Genomic DNA, 20,420 nt, shown 5'->3' on the forward strand with positions numbered 1-20,420 from the left:
TCTCTTTTTGCAGTCTTAATATGCTGTTTTAATTATTTGCTGTACTGAAGCACAGGACAATTTTTTTTTGTTTCTAATATTTCATAGAATCACAGAATATTTTGGATTAAAAGTGTCCTTAGTGTCCTTCGATAACATCTAGTTCCAACCTCCCTGCAATAGGCATGGAAACACTTCACTAGACAAGGTTGCTCTAAGCTCTCTCCAGTCTGGTCTTGAAAATATTATCTTTACATTTCACAGAATCATAGAATGGCTTGGGTCCTTTCTAAGGAAAGGATCTTTAAGATTATCTAGTTCCAATCACCCTGCTATAGGCAGGGACACCTCTCTCTATATATGGTTGAGGGTAGCCTGGGGTAAAGCTCACACTGCAGGTATTTTACCAGCATCAGTAGCTGGCAAAACTGAACCTCAGTTCAGACAGTGATAACAACCTCTGAGTGCTACATTTAAACCTAACTTTAAATCGAGGATTTCTTCAAGAAGGATAATGTTAGAGCCATCTAAGGTTACTTGGCTTCTGAATGAAACTGTCTACACAGAGATTTAATGCTCTCTGACTAATGCATTGTAACTTCATTGTATGACTCCATTTATCTTAACTTTTGTGAGTGCAGCTCTGCGGACAAGCACTTAGTTAGCTGGAACAAGCAATCTCCACTTTGTGCTCATTCCGCTCATCACTTTTAGCTTTATATTGAGCAGTGGACAAAGACTTACTCAGCTGGAAACTATTTTACTTAGCTAAAGTGTGGAATCAGTTCCTCCTCATCTCTTCTTTTGCACTTATTTTTCTGAGGTCGGAGATGTTATCCAATACTCTGTTTCAGACATTCTAATTAAGAAAAACAATCTAATTTCCCTTCACTATGTTTTCCATTTGGTGCTAAATCAAATGTAATGCTAGATTATTTAAATTTGGAAAACCCACATATGTGCTACACTTCTTGTTTTAAATTTTGTGTGAAATAAATAGCAAGATTCTTACGTGATTAAACTCAGAATACTCTGTTAAATTGCCTTAAAATTTTCCATTATAAGTTCCTATTTTAGTTTATTTATAAATTTACCATAATTCAGTCATTGAGGATAAATTTTTTCTTGCTTGACTTTTCGCCTCAGGCTGAATTTTCATTCAATCTCATGTAAAAATGTGTCAGCAATTTCCAAAATCTAGGTTAGTGAGCACTATGTTGGGGCATTGTATTTTTTTCAGTGCTAATATCAGCCCATTCTGAGTTTATGTGTTTTTTTGTTTGTTTCTTTATTAGATAGTTTTTATTTTTGTATTTGCGAGGAAGTCCAAGCAAATTTATTTAAGTTGTGGGAAAATTACAGCTTAGACATTTGTTACAAAGACGTATCTCATTCTTCTTATTTTTGTTTTCTAGGTGAATCCAGTATCCTATTAAGAAAAACAAAATATGTGATATTTTAATTGCAAAATGTGTCATAAACCAAATAAAATACTGAATTACAGTAGAATGGACAGCTGTAGATTCAGCATTTTTCAGCTGAAGAGTGTGCTTGACTTAACTGGTTTAAAAATGACTTCATATAATGTGTCATATTTGTTATATATACAAAAATATTTTATTTACTCTGGTTTGTTTCTCAGAAGCATCACCATATGCCCAACTTGGCTTACTTCTAATCCTAACGTAATTCTTCCATTTAACCTTTGAGGGCTTGAGAAATGACATATGTTAAACCATTTGCAAGAAAAGTAGATATCTAGGTAACTAAATCTGGAAAAAACTTACAGACAATGAAGTATTGTTTATGACAGAGGTTCCAGGATTATATGTAAATCTGAACATAAAAGCATTTGGAGAGGGAAATAAAAGTTCAAATTTAACTACCAAATACCATTGACTATCACAGAGCTATTTCAAAATTTTTTACCTGTCCCATCCAAAATTGACAACATGCTGGCTTGAAGTATTTTGCACAGTGGTTACGCTTGCTAGTACAGATATAAAGTATAACGGCATGCTACAATTTCTGCAAAAAAATTCACAGCCTAAGACCTTCTGGATAAAAAGAAAAAGCAGTGTTTTTCTTAGGTATGGTATTAGATGTCCTAAAGTAATTGAATGAGTCATCCTGTCCTTCATGCAGTAGCATATTGCTGTGTTTTTCACAGTCTGGTTTTTAGTGTTAAATTAGCTGTCCACATTCCTTAAAGGCTTTGAAAACTTTCCTTGTAGTTTGTTTATACTGTATTGCTAATTGTTATCAGCAATTATTTACCTATTATGACAGGAAATGTATTTCGATAATGCAAACACATGCAAAGACATAATGAAATTAGTGAAGTTTGGAATGATTTTTCCTAAATACATGAACCTATATTTTAATGAGGATATATTTAACCAAGAAAAAATATGTTTGCACCCCTATTAAATTACATTTGCTGCCAAACTGGTGAAATGAGTGTATGCAAAAATATTACTATGTTTGTGTATAAAACTCACAGTTGTCTTCTAACTAACCAGGGTTATGTTTTCTGTGGTTTACTTGAGTACAAAATCTTAAATATTGCAAAGAAAATAATTCTCCATTGAAATTGGCAAAAGCTCTAGTCTTTTAAAAGTGCAGTTTGACAAGGAACATGTTTATCTGAATTGTTAAGATGTGTATTACAACCATGTCCATAAACACGGTCTAAAAGTTAAGTGGTCAGTAGAGTCCGTAAAGATACAAATTTGCCTGCTTCTGGCTGGATGTGTACCTGATTCTTTCAACAGCTGTTCCTTCTGAAATTACTTTTTTATTAAAAGAGATGTATTACAATTAAACCATCTTGTGGCTGAAGTAACATCTAAAAATAAAGAAAAAAAGAGCATGGAAAGCAATAAGCTAACCATTTATTGATAATAATAGAAAGCATTGCTGTCAAGAACTGAAAATAATTTCCTCCATCAGAAATCTTAGAGCCACTGTGCTTTTGTAATGGAACTAAAACAAATATGAAGAAAGTTGCTGAATAATTACATTTGTTGCCAAATCATGATCCAAAATCGGAAGACTTACTCAAAGAAAAAACATTTCTCTTGCTCCTAAAATTAAATATTGATATTGAGAAGATCTATACAAGATCCAGTGTCTGTTACTCAGAGATAAAATTCATTTTTTGGTTTTACAGAAATTTTCTTCAATTATTTTTGTAGCATAAAATGCGTACATAATACCAGGAGACTACGGATTTACCATTTAATTTTCTGTTTTTATATTTCTAGTAATACACAGAGAAAAGCCTCAAAAACAAGAAAGAAATGAAAGGAAGGAACATCTGAAAGGTATGTATTTAGCACTTGATCTTTTTTTCTTTTTAACAAAGTCTCAAAACTGCCAGATTTGTTGACTCTTAGGCCTTTCTGCAGATCCCAATTATGTTTAAGAGGGAGAAGGTTCTGTGAAAGCCTGGTGGAAAGAGAATGAGGATTTTAAAGGAACTTTGGATTCAGCACTCTGCAGAAAATCTAAAATTATATTCATAAATTAATGAGTACGTTTTTACTGTATTATTTACTTATGTAAAATATGCCCAAAGCATAAACAGGTGTCTTTTATTTTTATTGAATAAACCCAAGAAAAATATTTTTCTTTAGGCATAATTCTGAGCAAAATGTAGTGCCTAAATCACAACATAAACACAACATGAGGACTACCTTTAATAAATTTTTTTCCCAAAAGCATTTTGGAGGTAATAAAGGGAGAGCATTAGAGAGAATGTGTTGATTTGCTTTTAGTGAATGCCAGTATTTTTTCGAAACCTGCCTAGTTGTCAAAACACTACAAGGCTTCTGTGAACATGACTTTTACATAAAAATTTGATTAATGAAGTGTCAGACTGGAGGAAAAAAACATTTTAGAAGAACAAATAGGAATCATCCAAAATAAGGAAAGACTAATAAGATCTAGCCATTGCTAATTTATTTCAGAAAAAGACGACAACTCTCACAACAAAAGTGAATATGTACTTTCTGAAATTTGTGCTTGACTAGATCTCTCTAGTTGTCTCCAATTGGAGCTTTTCCATTTTATATAAATAATTCAAAATATCAAAAGTTAGAAAGTCTGATTAGAGGTTAATGGCAGGCACATAACTTCGGGTGTCTATTAGAGTGAATATTTATTACTAGAAAATGGAATAGTTGTAACGAAAGAATTTTTTTCTGAGATTTGGCAAAATGACAGATCAAAGACTACCATGTTTCATATTACAACATGAATGTGCCACTGACTTCTATTTTTTTTTTGTAGAAAATGAGAAATTCTTTGATTTCCTTTGAATGAGAAGAAAATTTAATGTTTTAAAATATTTCTAAGGGCAGGGAAATATGCTCAGAGAACCTGAGCAAATGAAGAAGAATAAGGATTTTTAAGGCTTCTCCCAGTTTTTATGATTTCTTAGTTTTGTCTAGTGAACTATTGCTACAATTACTCCAAAAATGCTACTGTGGATAGCGATATTCTGCATTTGCTATACTAAGGAAGATTGATTAATTTGGTACATTTTATATTAAAATTATGACTGTAGATATGTAGATATGTGTCTTTCTAAGGCTCTTTTTTTTTTAGAATGCCTGGAGGAACCCAAAATTTTCACTGAATCCCTGTATTTTTCTACTTTTTATATATTCTCTTTTCAAGACTAGCATATGGAGAGAGTAAATAGCATCCTAGTCTAATTTCTAATTAACTTCTCCTTAGTTTAAAAAGAAAAGTTATCTAATGACACAGAGAATAAATAGCTGCCCTTAAAAATGACTCAGTCGGCTATGTCAGGAACTCACTCTGAGATATTCCATCGCTGTAATGCTAAAAAAACATGAGAGCGAGTGTTCCCTGCTCTTTCTTTTTTTTTTTTTTTCCCAGTCAGACATGAAATTCAAGCTACTTTTAAAGATCTTCCTTATTTGCTCATGTTTGGCCTAGGAGTTTTACTTGACTGGGATGAAATCCCCACAGGAGATATAATTAAAGCCAGCCTGCAGTTTCATGGCTGATTTTTCTGAAGTGCTCTTAAATCCTCATGCTTATTTTCCATTGTCTTGAAAATTGCTGTTTGAAATTCTAAGAAAGGTGAGTGGGAAATATTATGTGATTGATTGAATATCACAATGCAGTTTCCACTGTCAAAATGTTAGTTTTGTCTTTGCACATACTGGGCAGCTAATTTTGGCTTTGGGATCATCATTTGTCAGCAGGTGATCTCAGCTAGTGTTACTAGCTATCCATATCTATTGCTAGCTATCCATATCCATAGCTAGTTATCCATCCCAAGCCAGCTGGCATGTGACAGAAGTGCCATTTGTGCATGTGGCACTCTAATGCTCCAAGATTGATTCCAGAGTTTTATGAGACTTTGCCTGACAGAAAATGGAGTGGTCCATATGATGTACTGCTTCTAGTGCGGGCAGCAGCATTTACTATGAGCTCTGTCTTTGTCCTTGACAGTTTTCTGAAAAACAGTCTTCAGGAACAGACAGACAATTGCAAAAGTTGTTCATACTGTAGAAAACAGTTGGGGAATGTAACTATGATTTGGAAGCAGTAACTTAGCTACTGTTGCCTAATAACCGTGTATGATGTATGCTGTGCAGATATGCATAGGATAACACAGTAATAATACTACTCGTCATTTCATCTCAAATGACTTAACTTGGCATAATTACTTTTTATTCTTAAGTTTCTTGTTCAACTTTTTAAATGAAAACTTTTCTTCTTTTCTAGTGACACACAAAGACAGATCAGAAAAACAAGAAAAACCTGAAAAAAGGGAGAGGCATGCAGGTAAAGATTTAATGTTAGGATTCATATTTTGTGGTAACCCAGGAATAATTTTCCACTTCACTTCTATACATATATCTTTGCAGTTGGAAAAAATATGATAGAACTTTTAGTAAAAATCATGAAGTTGTGTAAGGGTTTGCAAACATACGGACTGACAAGAACGTTGCATACCTCATGCACGTTTTTTGTTTACTTCATCTGTTTTACTGTTTTACTTAAGTTGGTTTCTTTGACTTGTTTTTTTCTTCTTTTTGTGTGTGTGTTGTTGGTTGGTTTTTTTGTTTTTCTGTTTATTTTTAGAGAGAGAATATATTTTATACTCTGGTTTACTATAATTTCTCAGTAATCTCTGAGTATTTCCAGCATTCACAGTAAATATGGTTTCTAAGACAATATGATAATCCAGGAAAGACCTCTAACATCAAAAGAGAAAACGTAAACAAATGTAATCAAGCAAGCCATGTGGGGAATAAATATACAAACAAGAAATCAGCAACAAACAAACATTTTAATTACAATACTGACTAGACCTATTTCATAGTCATTGAAATGACCAGAACTGATTTTTAAGCATTTACTTGCAATAAAATGATATCTAGCATTTATTTATCTTCAACAATTCTAAGTTTCATTTGAAACATCGTCACAAGCTCACAAGCAATAAATAACAATGCTCACGCATACATTTCTGTATTCTCAATATAAACTCATATGCCAGAGTCAAACAACTAGCTGAATGTTTTCACACATCTGGTCCTTGTAGGGTACGTCAGCGAATAAGAATGTGTACAGATATCAATTCTGGGCACCTGTGAATATGTTACTGTGTAAACATAAACTAACAAAAAATTATAAAGTCAGATCCCACACTGGAAAATATTTTGAAATCTGCACCACTAAATGACTACTGCACAACTCAGGTGTATTTTAACCAGAAAACTTGTCACTTTAGTGTACTTTATTTCAATTTGTGAAGTGGAAATTAAAAGCAAACAAGAAGCCCAAAGAGCATTAGTTATAATGCCATTGCAATTAGATTTGTAATTAATTATACTGTTCAATCATTCATGGCTGAAAAAACTGCTAGTTATTATGGGGAGTTCAGAAAGTCCTTCAGAAAGAAACACCCAACAAAGTAATAAACAAGAAAGCTCAAAAATAAGAATGAACCAAAGTTTACCATTACAAAAAAAAAAAAAAAGTAAAAAGTAAGCAAAAATACGCACAACTGTTCCTGGCTACTTTCTGTCATTAGATTACAGTTATGCTAGAAAGTCCCTTCTTCCCCTCAGCCAGTGACAAACCTCGAAGGTTTTGACACCAGCAGCAGACAGGTGCAGCTGATTTAGTCTTTCTGGTTAACCATGGTGCCACATGGTTCTTAATCCTCTTCTTTTTCTCACTCATTTGCAAAACTTCTCTTTTTTAACATCAGTTAATATTTCTGTTACTTATTTCTAGTGATCCATAGAGAGAAATCTGAAAAGCATGAAAAAAAACCACCTTCTAAAGGTAACAATAATTATTATTGGTTATTGTACAAGTTTAGATTTTTATCACTTATGTAATTGGGGAACGTATGAAGATGAGATGTAATGTTTAAAACTGTTTTAGTCCCCAGAGTACAGTCTGTGGCAGCTCTCACTTTTACTTGAGCAGATCTTAATCAACCTCTAAGTGAAGTCTATAGTGTATATTTCTTGCTTAGCTCTCTTGTTTAGATGCACAGAGCTAATCAGTCTGGGGGATTTAAAAATACAATCAGCTTTTCCCATGCTTTCCTTTTTCAAGACTAATGTTTATTATTGCTTGGTATTTGAATTTTTTTGCTCTTAAGCTTTCTTAATTATCTTAAGTATTTTTTTTTTTTTTTTCAGAAACCAGATATTTCTATAATGAAGTTAGATTCTAGTCTTTGCTTAATTTTAGTCAGTCAAACCACAAAAAAATACAATACAATGTATCTTAGTATCAGCCTTTTATGGAATTTGATGATTTTTATGACAATCTGAAGATAACGGGAAACATGAAATAATTAGGTGTGATTTTAATCTGTCCAGAGAATAGAGACTCAAATGTTAAAACTTTAGGTGACAGTGAAGAGAGAGAAACTGTAATGACATAAAGACTTAAAAGACTCTGAAAAATAACAATCATGGGGAAATGAGGATGCTCAAATCTAGGCTAACTTCAGGGAACAAATATTCCAGAAAAGACTTGCAGCTACTTACCCTCTTGTCAGGAGATTTTTTTTCTATGCCCAATAAAAAAGATCTCTTCAAACACTGTTAAATATTCCAGAAAATTTCAGTAATATTGTCAATAGTTTTACAGGCTGGTTCAGCCCAGTTCCGTGACTAGTGGGGCAGAGGGATTCATGAATTCATACCTCTGGAAAGGGGAAGCAAGGGGACCCCAAATCATTTAAAAACAGTGGCAACTGAGGAAAAACAAACTACTTTACTACATATGGTATTGGAATGGAAGATAACATACTACAATACAATAGAATTAGAATTGAAACTAACAAATCAAATATAATGAGAGTGTCCGAAAGGTGGAAAGGCCTCAACATAGCGCAGAGGTGACACGTGCAGTCGAGTTGAGCAGCAGGGACGAGAGAGAGCCAAAAAAAGGGCAGGTCAGGTGATCTACCAAGGCTTATATCCCCTCTCTGAATGCAAAGTCCTCTAGGGTATGTAGTTCTTCTTCTCTTCTGGACAGGTACCTGGAACTGGAGCATTAACTCTTTAACTCCCAGTGCACTACATGATGTTATGATGTGGAATACTGATACTCAAAAATCATAATACCATGACAAATATGAGTTATATTCAAAGAGATCTTCTAAGAGTGAACTTAAAAATAAAAATAGAAATAAAAATAAAAATAAAGAAAAATAAAGAAAAATATCAGTCGTAGGACATATAGGTAGAAATTCCAAGCTGGAATTCAGTTAGAGTGGTATCATTTGCAAGTGGTAATTAACTGTCAAGCCTATTTTGTATCCAGCAATGTATCTGGATAGCAAATACAAAAGGAAAGATAGAAGTCACTTCATAAAGTTTTGACTGCCTTTCTGGGACATCTACTGTGTAAACACATTTACATCCTTGTGCAGACGTAAACTCTCTCAGATACAGCTCTGAAGTGAGCACCAAATTTGTGGCTGTGTTCACAGCAAATCCAAGCTAAGAAACCCCCTTTTCTGTCAGAATAGTGAGACTAGTGGAGTCACACATATGACTGTTGGCTTGAGCACAGACAGAATAAGCCTATATCTACTCAGAGCTTGTGCAGAGCAAGTTTATGACATTTGGAATATACAATGCAAACATTCGTAAAAATCCTCATTTCTGTATAATTGCAATGTCTTCTGCTTGGGTGATTCTCAGCAGATATTTTGAAGCTTTTTAACCTAGTGAACCTGAGAAGAAGAATTTTACAAAAATAATAATAATAATAATAATATGAGTCATAAAGAAATATGAAACTTTCAGGAAAGGTGTTGTGTTTTAACAATTGTTTTCTCATCTGTTTTTGTTGTTGTTTGTTGTTGTTTTGTTTTGTTTTTTAAAATTTTCCTAATATACAACTGTACTCATTTCTAGTAATTCAGAAACACAAACTTGAAAGACATGAAAGAACTGAAAAGAAACCTCCTCCCAAAGGTATTTATTTATTTATACTTTTTTTTTTAACTGGAGTTTATTTCAAAATTTAAAAACTTTAATTAATTGGAGTAGATAATAGAACGTATATGAAAAATCATCTACATTACACTAAAATTTGAATGAATTAAAACATCTTAAGAGCAACCAGAGGTTAGTTCTATGCATAAACCATTTGAACTCGTTGAAATTTCAGTGACTGAAATCCAAAGAATCAAGGAGTGTTGGGTCAAATCTCTTGTGATAGGCAATTTGCCACCCACTAGATCAGTCTGCCCAGAGCCCCATTCAACCTGGTCTTGAACATATTCAGGAATGGTGCATCCACAGCTTCTCCAGACAAGTGTGCCAGTTCCACATGACTCTATGAGTAAACAATTTCCTTCTAACATATAACCTAACCCTCTCCTCTTTTAGTTTAAAACCATTACTTTTTGACCTATCACTATCTGCCCAAGTAAAGTGTCACTCTCCATCCTTATATACTGAAAGGCCATACTGTATGGTATGTAAGGTATGTAAGATATTTGGAAACCCCTTCACTCTGCTGCAGGGCACATTATGAATAGTCCCGCCTCAGACCAAATGTGGGAATGTGGTCAAAGAAAGACTCAAAACCACAAGACTCCTTGATCAGAAAGCTAGAGCTAATCCAAAAAAGCTACAATAACTGTAAAAAAGAAGCCTTAGAAATAACCATACTTTAAATGAACCACTCCTACTTCATAAGGCAGGGTTTCACTCTCAACTCTGTAGTTAGTCAGATTTAACCCAGTAGTACCTACTGTATTTTCTTGCTTTACGATCAATATTTGTTCCCCTAGTTTATAGCATAAAAATTAGTATATTGTCATTAGGCTATTTTTATTTACCAGTACTAAATTACTAAAAACAAACAAAAAAAATGTTCACATATAGTATTTCTGTCTAAATCTGTTTGGCTTTGAGGAATTACAGTTTTCATCAGATCTGAACAATATGTTGATGAAAAATATTAATTAATAACTATACAACACAAGATAAAATATTATTATTTTGGGGGAGAAGAATGACACTGAAATTTTGTCTTGATTACTTGCAGAGGAGAAGAAAGTAAAGAGCACCAAAGTGGAAACAAAAGTTAAAAAGGAAGTGAAGTATGGAAAAGGAGAAGTAAAGATGACTGAGAAGATCAAGCAGACAGAGACTAAAACAACAGAAGTTGGATTAATAAAGGCCAAACCGAAATTCAAGGAGGAGAAAGCTCTTCAGACTTTTACTAAATCGGAAAAGAAAGGTAAACAGTATGAGGATGAAACAGATGAAGATCTTAAAAAAGTAGTAGAAAAAGAGGAGAAAGAAGGAAGTTAGAACTGGCAAGGACCAAAATCCACCCATGAAAAAGAAAAGAGCAAAACAAATTCCAGCTGAATCTCAGGTTGTTAGATGGAAACTATCAAGAATAAAATAAGAATAAAATAATTCAAATAACTATTTTTTCATGGCTAAAGATTCATTTTCAGTTTGAATCCTCCTTTACCAAGGAACAGTATCTCCAGTAGGCTGGCATCTTCATGGATTTGCTCAGTAGAATGTTACGTAGTATACTGCAAGTAAATTTACTTTGGAAAATACCAACTGCCCAAAAATCTGTTGGAAATTCTGTTTATTTTCTCTATCTCCATATGTCCTCATTAACAATTATAAAAGTAGCAGCAAATGAAAGAATGTGTAATCATTTGTATTGCATCAGAGTATGTGAGACATTGCTATGTACTGTATGACATAATTATATGCCTGCCTGATGTTATTTGATGTGATTGCATTCCAAATTTCTCCTAAAAAGGAAAGAAATGTCATTTCCTTGATGAAAGGAAGAAATTAAATTATAAAATAAGGAATCAACATGCATCAACACAAAATGCAGCTGTTAGTTATCTGCTCCTCTTTCTCAGAGTCAGCCTCGGATGTTGCACTCCCAAGTCACTATGAATGCTCTGTCCCTCGATATCCCTCTGACTATTCTAGTGAATTAGATACAACTTTGTATGAATGAAGTAGAAGCTGGCTTTCTGTAAGAACTGCCACAGCAGATACAGGATTATTCTGATATTAAAAGAGTTAGCTCTGCATTGCACAGCACACCTATCTGATCATTTGATCATTTCAACTGATAACCACAAATAAATTATTATGGCTGAGCATCAAAACAGCTATTGCTACACTGCTATCCCTGCCTGAATGTCTGAATCTAAAGGGGCAGATCATCCAAAAACATAGTAGTCATAAGTTCTGGACACCTTGGGGGTTGTTTAAATTATGTATTTCTAGAAATCTGAAAGAGGAGTTTTTGGGACATAGCTCCCTTTCTGACATGTGTAGTATATTGAGAGAATATTATTTTATATAATTTATACAAATAAATGTATTTTAGTTAATTCTGGTTTTCACTTGAAATACTGGAACCCTTGAGGTATAAAATCAAAGCAGATCATTCATAATGTTCTGATGAAGGGGAAAGTCCAGCAAACTGCTGAGTTGCTCTTGAGAGATGCAAACCTCTTTTAGTTTTTTTTTTTGTCTATGACAAAGTTTTGGTAAACAGTGGAATTCACTTTGTACTGTTCAGGTTAAAGCTCTCAAAAAGCAACAGTTGTGCAGATGAGGCACCTTACTGCCTTGATAGAAATCGTGTTTAAAGTGAGTTGGGGTCAAAGAGAGCAATAGATAGAGGTGGGGTGTGGTTTGTTTTTTTTCGTTTAACTGATAAAAATTAGGAAAATGATCAGTTTTAACATCAAACATTAACGTATCACTTTCTAAGTCTGCTTTAGAGTGTGATCCCAGGGGCTGTGCACTGAACCACAGCAGGTGGAAGTGGAAATGAGCAGTTGCAGCATAGAAAGAAAGGAGTCCCTTAAACTGTCCTTATTTCTGGAGATAGAGTCACACACATTCAATGAATGCTGCCTCTTTCACTTCTGTTCCTTTCACCACAAACTGCTGCTATCCAACCAGATACTCTCAGAAAATTCAGATCTATAGTTCAGACTCACTGTGGCCCATGATGATCATAATTTTTAATTTAAAATGCTTTAGCCAATGTTCCCTGATCCTGCAGTCCTTACTTTTCCTTGTTCAAGGGAGTGGTTTTGCCAGCATTTCCTGGAAGACTGTAAAAAGTGGTTGCAGTAAACACAAACAGGAGTTGTTATGATGTTCCCACTGTTATATCATTCCTCAATGAAATTAAAATTAAAAAAGATAGTCTGTTTCCCAGGGTAAATCCGATGAGGTCAAGTGACAAAGGAATACCTGTGACTGTTTTTATTAATAAGAATTTAGTTCCAAACATTGAGAAGACCTTTCAGTCATCAGGTGAATATCTGTACCACCACGATAGACTTACAAGGTTAAAACTATTATGTGAAATTCTCATCCAAGCAGGAGAGTTTAAATTGAAATTAATTTTTAGCCATGAATTGTTGGTTGGAGAATTGTACTCATTTAAAATTCCCGATGTTTCAGTCTTTGCCAGTTGGCAGAATTGGACTTAGTAGAACGTTACTGTGCACCTTATTATTTTATATACAGTAGAAATACTATTTGTGTTATTCAGTTTAGAATTCTGCCTTCAGTTTTTTTTACAAGTCCCATTTTTCAGGAGTTGAATTACTAAAAAGATACTATGAAAAGAAGATTAATACACAATCTTTCTTTCTAGGTGTGGTCAAAACTATCACTACTTTTTTATGTTTATTCAGAAAAATAATGCTTTTATGTTTATCACAGGAAAAAAAATGTCTATTTAGATCCTTGTTTGTATTACTATCATTAAAAAACAAATTATTTTAGTATCAAGGAAACTGTATGAGCTGCTAAGTCCCCCAGGCTATGTCTGTATTATAACTTAAATAGATTCAGCACAAGCTTGTGCTCTATCCTGTGACAGTCCATACAGCTTATGTGCCCTGACAGTTTAGTCCCGTTGCCTTTCAGCAGTCTCTTATAGAATGCCTGGAAATAATCCAGAGGCTCTTCCAAATTGGCAGCATGGATAAAGACAGACAGCCTCTCTTAGCAAAACGGGGGTAAGGAAAGTTCAGGTTTCTGGGCATGAGCTATACCCTGCCATTTTCTCTCAGGGCTAAACAATTAACTTTGGTCTATTTTATTTATTTATACAGACATAAGCTGATTGACTAACTCATTGAGGTCCTATTTCCAAGCATGTTGAAGTCAGTAAGCTGACTTCAGAGGGGCTTACCGAGAATACTTTTTTCTTCTACTTTCCTCTATCACCTGCCCCCTCTCCATGACAGAAAATTAGTACATAGGCTTAGTACAGATGTTGCAGCCAAAATATTCAGATTCCTGAAGGATGGAATCCAAGACGGAAGCTGACCAAAATGATAAATTTGAATTCCTAAATACAAAACCAGAAACTATTATGGATAGCCATTAAAAGCTTTAAAAGCACTCATGGACTTGTGTATGTTCTGGCAAGTTAGGCCCAAGTCCTTCAATTCTAACTAGAAGTCTTTTACCCTTGGCACTTTAGTAATAGGAAACAGCTGCACGGGCTCTAATGGACTAGTAGAAACAATTGGTTTAACTACTGTTGTTGCTCTAGTGAACTCTGTAAGAAAGTGAATAATAAAATTTTACATTCTTAAGAATTTGATTTTATATTTTCTTTTTTTATCATTATTATTTTTTTACATTTGAAGCATTTCAAAGTCCGTATAATATTGTTTTGAAGATGGCAAAGAGAAAGAGTGGCTTTAGAGGTGTGTAGGAATGATATGCAACTGAAGATGGAGAATGTAGCTTATGTAACCTTACCTTGGAAGTATGGAGTAACTGTATAGGACAAATTAATTTGCTCAGCCCCTTTATTCGGAGGCTGTTGTAAACTAACACAGCTAACCAAAGCTGGCATTTGATCATCATCATTAGCACTGGAAGATAGTGTCCCCTGTAGTCCATTGGGACAATGTGTTTTTCTCGCCAACTGGAGAGTTCAGCAAAAATATTGTAATTCATTTGCACTCAGTTATAACAAGATTCTTAATCTTAGCAATTTTGATCAAAGTCTACCTCTGCTTATATATAAAAAAAATCAGTAGACAATCAACATTGCTGAATTCTGAGTTTCATGTAGATACAGAAGCATAAATTTCTGAATAGCAAAATTTTAGTATTTATAACCAAATTTAATATGCATTTTATATGTCTATGTAAAGATATATGTAAAGATTAGTGTTTGGAAAATAATTATGTAGTGAAATGATAAAGTTCAGTTGAAAATCTCATTGCTGCAGAAGTGTAAGTACACGGAGTTTTTTTTATATTCCCATTCAATAAGCTTACATATTGATTATACTGTTAACACAGTATTAACAAGATACTGTGATATAAAGTTTATTCAATTTTGTTCTTGTCTTATTGAGACAATATAAAATGGATTTGCATGGATATGAAATATTCTTTGGACCATACAGTAGTTTGGATTGTGCCTCTATGGGGAACAAGGTAGTACATTGCTGAACTGGTCGACACATTGCAGGCCAGAAAGAAGAGGTAGTGGCTCTGAGGTAGCTCTTAAGTACTTGACTAGGTGGCTCACTGTTATATTTGTACAATAAATTGTCTCTTTCTGAAAATGTGTAGAAGTCAAGTCCAGGGGGGAAAAAAAAAACACAAAATAAATAAGAATATGTAAAAATATCCCCCAAGTGAGTCTTTACATTGCCAAACTTTATCTTCATAATTAAGTAGAAACAACAGTTTAATTTGCTTTCTTCATTACTCTTTTTTCCTCTTTCATCTGTTAGATCAGTATGCATTCTGTCGCTATGTGATTGACATGTTTGCGCACGGGGATTTTTATCCAGGTACTTTCCTACATCATTGAACTCCTAATATTCTTCTGTTTTCCTGAGTATTTCTGCTTCTTTATGCATTGAAAGTGTGATTTGTGCTGTTGAAAGATCTCACAAGTGCAAAAAAGATTGTGTGAATAGTTTTAATAAAGCATAAGATCTAATGGCTGTCTTATCAAAGCTTTTAATTTTCTGTCTACTATGCATGAATTAAAAGTAAGGTTATGTTAAATGTAGAGTCAAATGAAGGCTGTAGAAATTGCTAAAATATTCCATGCTTTTTTGTGTGTCTGAAAGGCAAGAGAAAGGAGCTTATTGTTAATAGCTTATTGCTTTTTTTTCTTTTTCCCTGCAAATAGTATACCTTAACCCCAAAATGCTTCTAGAAGTGAACTACTGTTGCTCTTAGTATGCTCTTAGATAGCTGAGCAATCACTTCTGTGCTTTATCTTCCCCCTTTCCACATCTCCATGCTTATCTGTTCTAATACACAAAGATCTTAGGTGGATAAGTAGCTAAAGCGACTGACCATGACTGAGTACTGTCTTATAATGTTAGATCAATTCAATTTGCCCAGACTTTATTTAATTGGCACAGTTCCTTCTGAAATTATAATGGAAGTCATCCAACACAACAGAGTATGATAGAAAGGACATAATTCTAGAAATGAAAAGCAATTATCTTTATAAAATCAAGGATGAAATATGAAGGTAAGCATTACAAGCTTTGTTTTGTCATTATTTGAACAAGGTCTCCACTGGTACTTATCTGAAAAATCTGTGTTTCCTTATCTCTACTTTGTACCTTTGCTCTTCTCTTGGTATGTTCTGGTACAGTTAAAGCTAGGATACCCTAAGGATGTAGCTGAGAAACACTTTCAAAATGGGGAGAGGGAGGACACAGTTATTTGTGGAGAGAAAATGAATAAGCTGGGTATTTTAAAGGGAGAATGTTGGTTTGGCCTTTTCTCAAAGAATGACATGGAGAGAGTCATGGTTGCATTAAAAGAGAGAAAAATATATCACCTCTGGGTTTTTTAAAGACAGTTATGAATAGATAGACTGATCATCTAGCCTCAGATTGTGGGAAATATTAGAAAATCTTCCTGAGACCTTCAGTTTTGCTTTAATTTACAAAATAACACCCTGTACCAGATGTGATTCACCTAGTCTCTGGCTTTGTGCAGCTGTATCATTAATAAAACACAATGTGAAGAGATCTGTGGAGGTCTTCAAGATCTCTCTTGAAGTTCTCTTGATGTCTGAAAGCAGCTTTGACAAGTGTCAGAGCTGTTTCTCCAGGCAGCTTCCTCGGCTATTTGGCACTGTACTAAGGCAGAGCAGACCCGTTATGAGAAGGGCATTTTGGAGAAGATTGCTTTCCATTTTTTGCCTTTCTAGACACAAGAAAACTGGAATGACCACGAAGGGGGGTATGGAGATAGACAGAGGTGTTTGTAGTGAGTTGAATTTCAGAAGATAAAATACATAACTGCTTACTCTTTCTTCCCAGTATTTGCTGTGTGCCACTTCACCATGCCATGATAGAGCTGTGTTGAAAAATCACAGAATAAACATATAATAATAAATATTCAGTTGTCATTGGATAGTCAGTTACCTTTACAGATAGACAAAAAGAGAGACAGCTCAAGGCCCCAGAAAGCAAAAACAAATCATAGAGGTGCTTATATCATCTGATTTCTAAGACGAGGGTAGCTCCTCAACTTCGGATCTCCAAAAGTCTAGCAGTGACTCCACCTGTGAAACAGATGTTTTTGATTTACTAAGTCACTTGTTATATGAAAAGTTAAATGTTGTGAACGGTTGTTGTGGAAAAGCACGGCTTATATTTGTGAAAGTTAAGATAAAGTATTGCCTTCATAACCAGATTTAGTCAATTCACACTCTGAGAAACAGTGTTGAAAAATTCAGACTACATTTCTGAGAAGCAAGGTAAAGGCCCAGAATGCTTAGTTCTGTTCTGTTTACAGATATTGTTGAATGCCACTTACTGTTTGCTACTGCTTTTCACATGTAATGTGCCCATTACACACTGGCCTTTGTGAGCTAAATTATGATAATTCATTTTCTTGTATAGATCTGATATATTTCATCCTTTCTTTGGTTTATATATGTAATGCTAAATTACTTTGTCGAAACAAAGAAATGCAAGGGCAATTCATTTAAGGAATTTTATTACATATTACATTTTATTGATACCGCAATACTTTAAAATCAGGAATCATGTGTCAATCCCAATATTACTGTTTGTGAAAGAAAACAAAAAAATGGAAAATTTCTTCACATAAATGTACTGGCTATTTTGTAAAATCTGTTCAATGTTTAAACCAAACATGAATCTCTATTTCCGAGTTTAAGATCTGTTTCCCATTCATTATATTCTTTAGGAACAATATATGGACTTATTATTTCAATAATTATAGCAATTAATGAAAAAAAATCATATTATTGACAATATTGAATAATTTTAGGTTTATATAAATGTATACACAGTAAGTGTAGAGTGTTAAGTAGATACTTAACTTGGCATTTTATACTGATCATATAATGAAAAGCTACACCCATAGTCATGCATTTCCTGAATTACATACACTTTTCAAAATATATCAGTTAACGTATTTTCGTAGTCACTTGGACAACATACTGGAGATAAGTTAATGGTCTTCTTTGCTTTTAAAAAGTGAGACTGATTTTTTTCTTCATTTACTCATTGTTTTGCATTGTTATTGTTGATGTAGCTCTAAAAAATGAATGAAACATTCGTTCCATTATTCCACTATACAGAATGGATCTATAAGACACTGTAGAAAGGAAAATTCTTGCTAAGCTACTTAATGAAGCATCCACAGTCACTTCCTTGTTTCTCTGATCAGTATTGGTCCCCAACATTGAGTAGTTTCATACAAATCCTCTTTTAATTCCTAATAATTATATCAATATAAATTATCTTCCAGGATTTCTGTTTTGCATAGTGTAAAAGAGAGTATCCGAGGTCCTCATAACTTTACAATAGCTATCAGTGGAGTTTTAGCCATTGGCACAGATAGGATTTGCTAGATCAGAAGTCCAACATTTTAGTATCTTGACTGCAATAGTGGCCCAGTCTGGATTCTTCTGAGAAAAGTATATACCACTGTCTTGAGCTCTACTACATACGGGATAAAAATCAACTTTCTGATTTTATCTGACAAAGTACAGAGCTTGAGAAGTATAGAGCTTCTGTCTAGCCTGCATGTGTGCCAACATTTCAGAAGGACTGTTTAACAATTTTTCCACCACAGGATAGACTTTCTGATCTTATTTATCAGTGGATAACTGTTATGCAGCCAAGTATGGACAGTATTGTCTGAGCATTATGCTTTATCTACATTGCTTTTTATTCTTTTTTAATTCTTATGAATGAATTTGAATTTCTGTCAGGATTTTAAGTTTCATTTATAAAGCTTTAAGACCTGCAGGGAGACTTGTTTTTTAATAGATGTTGTAACATATTCATTCTGACTGTCACCTCTATTCTTTTACTGACTCTGAGGCCCAAGATACCCTTTCTGATGTAAAAGGCTACTGAATTTCTTTTGTCCAGTTTCATGGATAAAGTCATCTCCATATATTTGATAATTTGTTTAGAATACTTGAATTTTGTTCTGAGTGATATTTCTGGTGTTCTTATTCATATTTCCATGTTATTGGTAGGAAAGAAGATTATATTTTAGCACAAACCTCTAATTTTATTTTTATAACTATTTCCTTGCCTTTGAGAATTTGAAATTTTCATATTTGAAATACAGATGGTATTTCAGTGACATGTCTGGACACTACTTTAGTATGGAGTACACTTCTCTAAGTTAACTGAATCCACTCTATTTTCTTCACCCTCCACAATATTCTACTCCATTGTCATCCCTGTAATTTTATCACATGCTTCATCCAGAATAGTATAAATGACATTTTCTGCATGGCTCTGACAGATTATGTTGTTCCAATGAACTTCTTTTCTTTGCAGCTATCTAAAGAAATAATTATTTTTGTGACCTTCTTTTTGCATGCCTATCTCAGCATGTGGTTGTGCATGGTGCATACTGCTGAATTAAGTGATAAGCATCTTTTGGTTATTTGATTTTAATTTAGCACCCTTGTTTCCTGAAGATATACCAAATATTTCTGTTTAGCTTTTGTTTTTATTTTAATTAGTTGGAAGTTTATTTTAGTTAATTTTATAATCGTAGAATCATTGGAGTTGGAGTTCAGTTGGAAGGGACCCTTAAAGATCATCTAGCCCATCTCCTCTGTAATGAACAGGGACACATACCACTAGATCAGGTTGCTCACAGCCCCATTCAGCCTGACCTTGAATGTCTTCAAGCATGGGATATCTACTACCTGTCTGGGCAACCTGTTCCAGTGTCTCATCATCCTTATAAAAAACTTGTTTATATCCAGTCTCTCCTTTTTCAGTTTGAAACCACTTCACTTTCTCCTATCACAACAGGCTCTGCTAAAGATTCTGTTCCCCTTTTATAGCCCCCTTTTGATACCTGAAGGATTAGTTTTCCTTTACTTTACTGAATTCATTTTACAGTGTTCCAGTTTTGGTTAAAAAACTTGCACTGAACAGTACCTTGTCCTCACTAGTGGATGATCTTTAAAGTTGACTCATTGACAACAATGATAGTAATAAATCAGGAAACACGTATATGACATTATTGACAGTTTAACATATTTAAAATCTTTGCAATAAAGTATACAGCTACCTTATGAAGCCTATATTACTGAATGACCATCTCCAAAAACAGCTGTACTGCAAAGGAATGTGACCATAACACTTCATTTCATCGGTCTACCCTCACATGTTTATTGTGTATTTCCAGAGGCCAAAGTAGACATTCCTGCTAGTCTTGTGCTGTTAACATAACATCTGCAAAGGAGAATTTCATCAAGATTTCTGGCACATGTATACTGCAAGAGTGTATCTTATAATGGAAAAGTCATCCCCATTCCTCATTAAAAATTAATCCAAATCTCACCCAATGTGCAATATGTTAATAAGAAGTATATATATA

General features: G+C 34.0%; 1 protein-coding gene across 1 annotated transcript in view; it reads left to right on the plus strand.

Moving 5' to 3' along the window:
• TRDN (triadin) overlaps nucleotides 1-20,420 on the plus strand; it is a gene marked incomplete at its 3' end in the record, with an annotated part of 137,706 nt that overhangs the window by 54,712 nt on the left and 62,574 nt on the right. The window contains exons 7-12 of the mRNA XM_031552223.1: nucleotides 3,246-3,305; nucleotides 5,746-5,805; nucleotides 7,267-7,317; nucleotides 9,417-9,476; nucleotides 10,558-10,752; nucleotides 15,293-15,352. Coding sequence (XP_031408083.1) covers nucleotides 3,246-3,305; nucleotides 5,746-5,805; nucleotides 7,267-7,317; nucleotides 9,417-9,476; nucleotides 10,558-10,752; nucleotides 15,293-15,352 — 486 coding nt within the window. The remainder of the gene's footprint in view (nucleotides 1-3,245; nucleotides 3,306-5,745; nucleotides 5,806-7,266; nucleotides 7,318-9,416; nucleotides 9,477-10,557; nucleotides 10,753-15,292; nucleotides 15,353-20,420) is intronic.

This window comes from Meleagris gallopavo, chromosome 2 (assembly GCF_000146605.3).
Source record: "Meleagris gallopavo isolate NT-WF06-2002-E0010 breed Aviagen turkey brand Nicholas breeding stock chromosome 2, Turkey_5.1, whole genome shotgun sequence".
NCBI classification, from domain to species: Eukaryota; Metazoa; Chordata; class Aves; order Galliformes; family Phasianidae; genus Meleagris; species Meleagris gallopavo.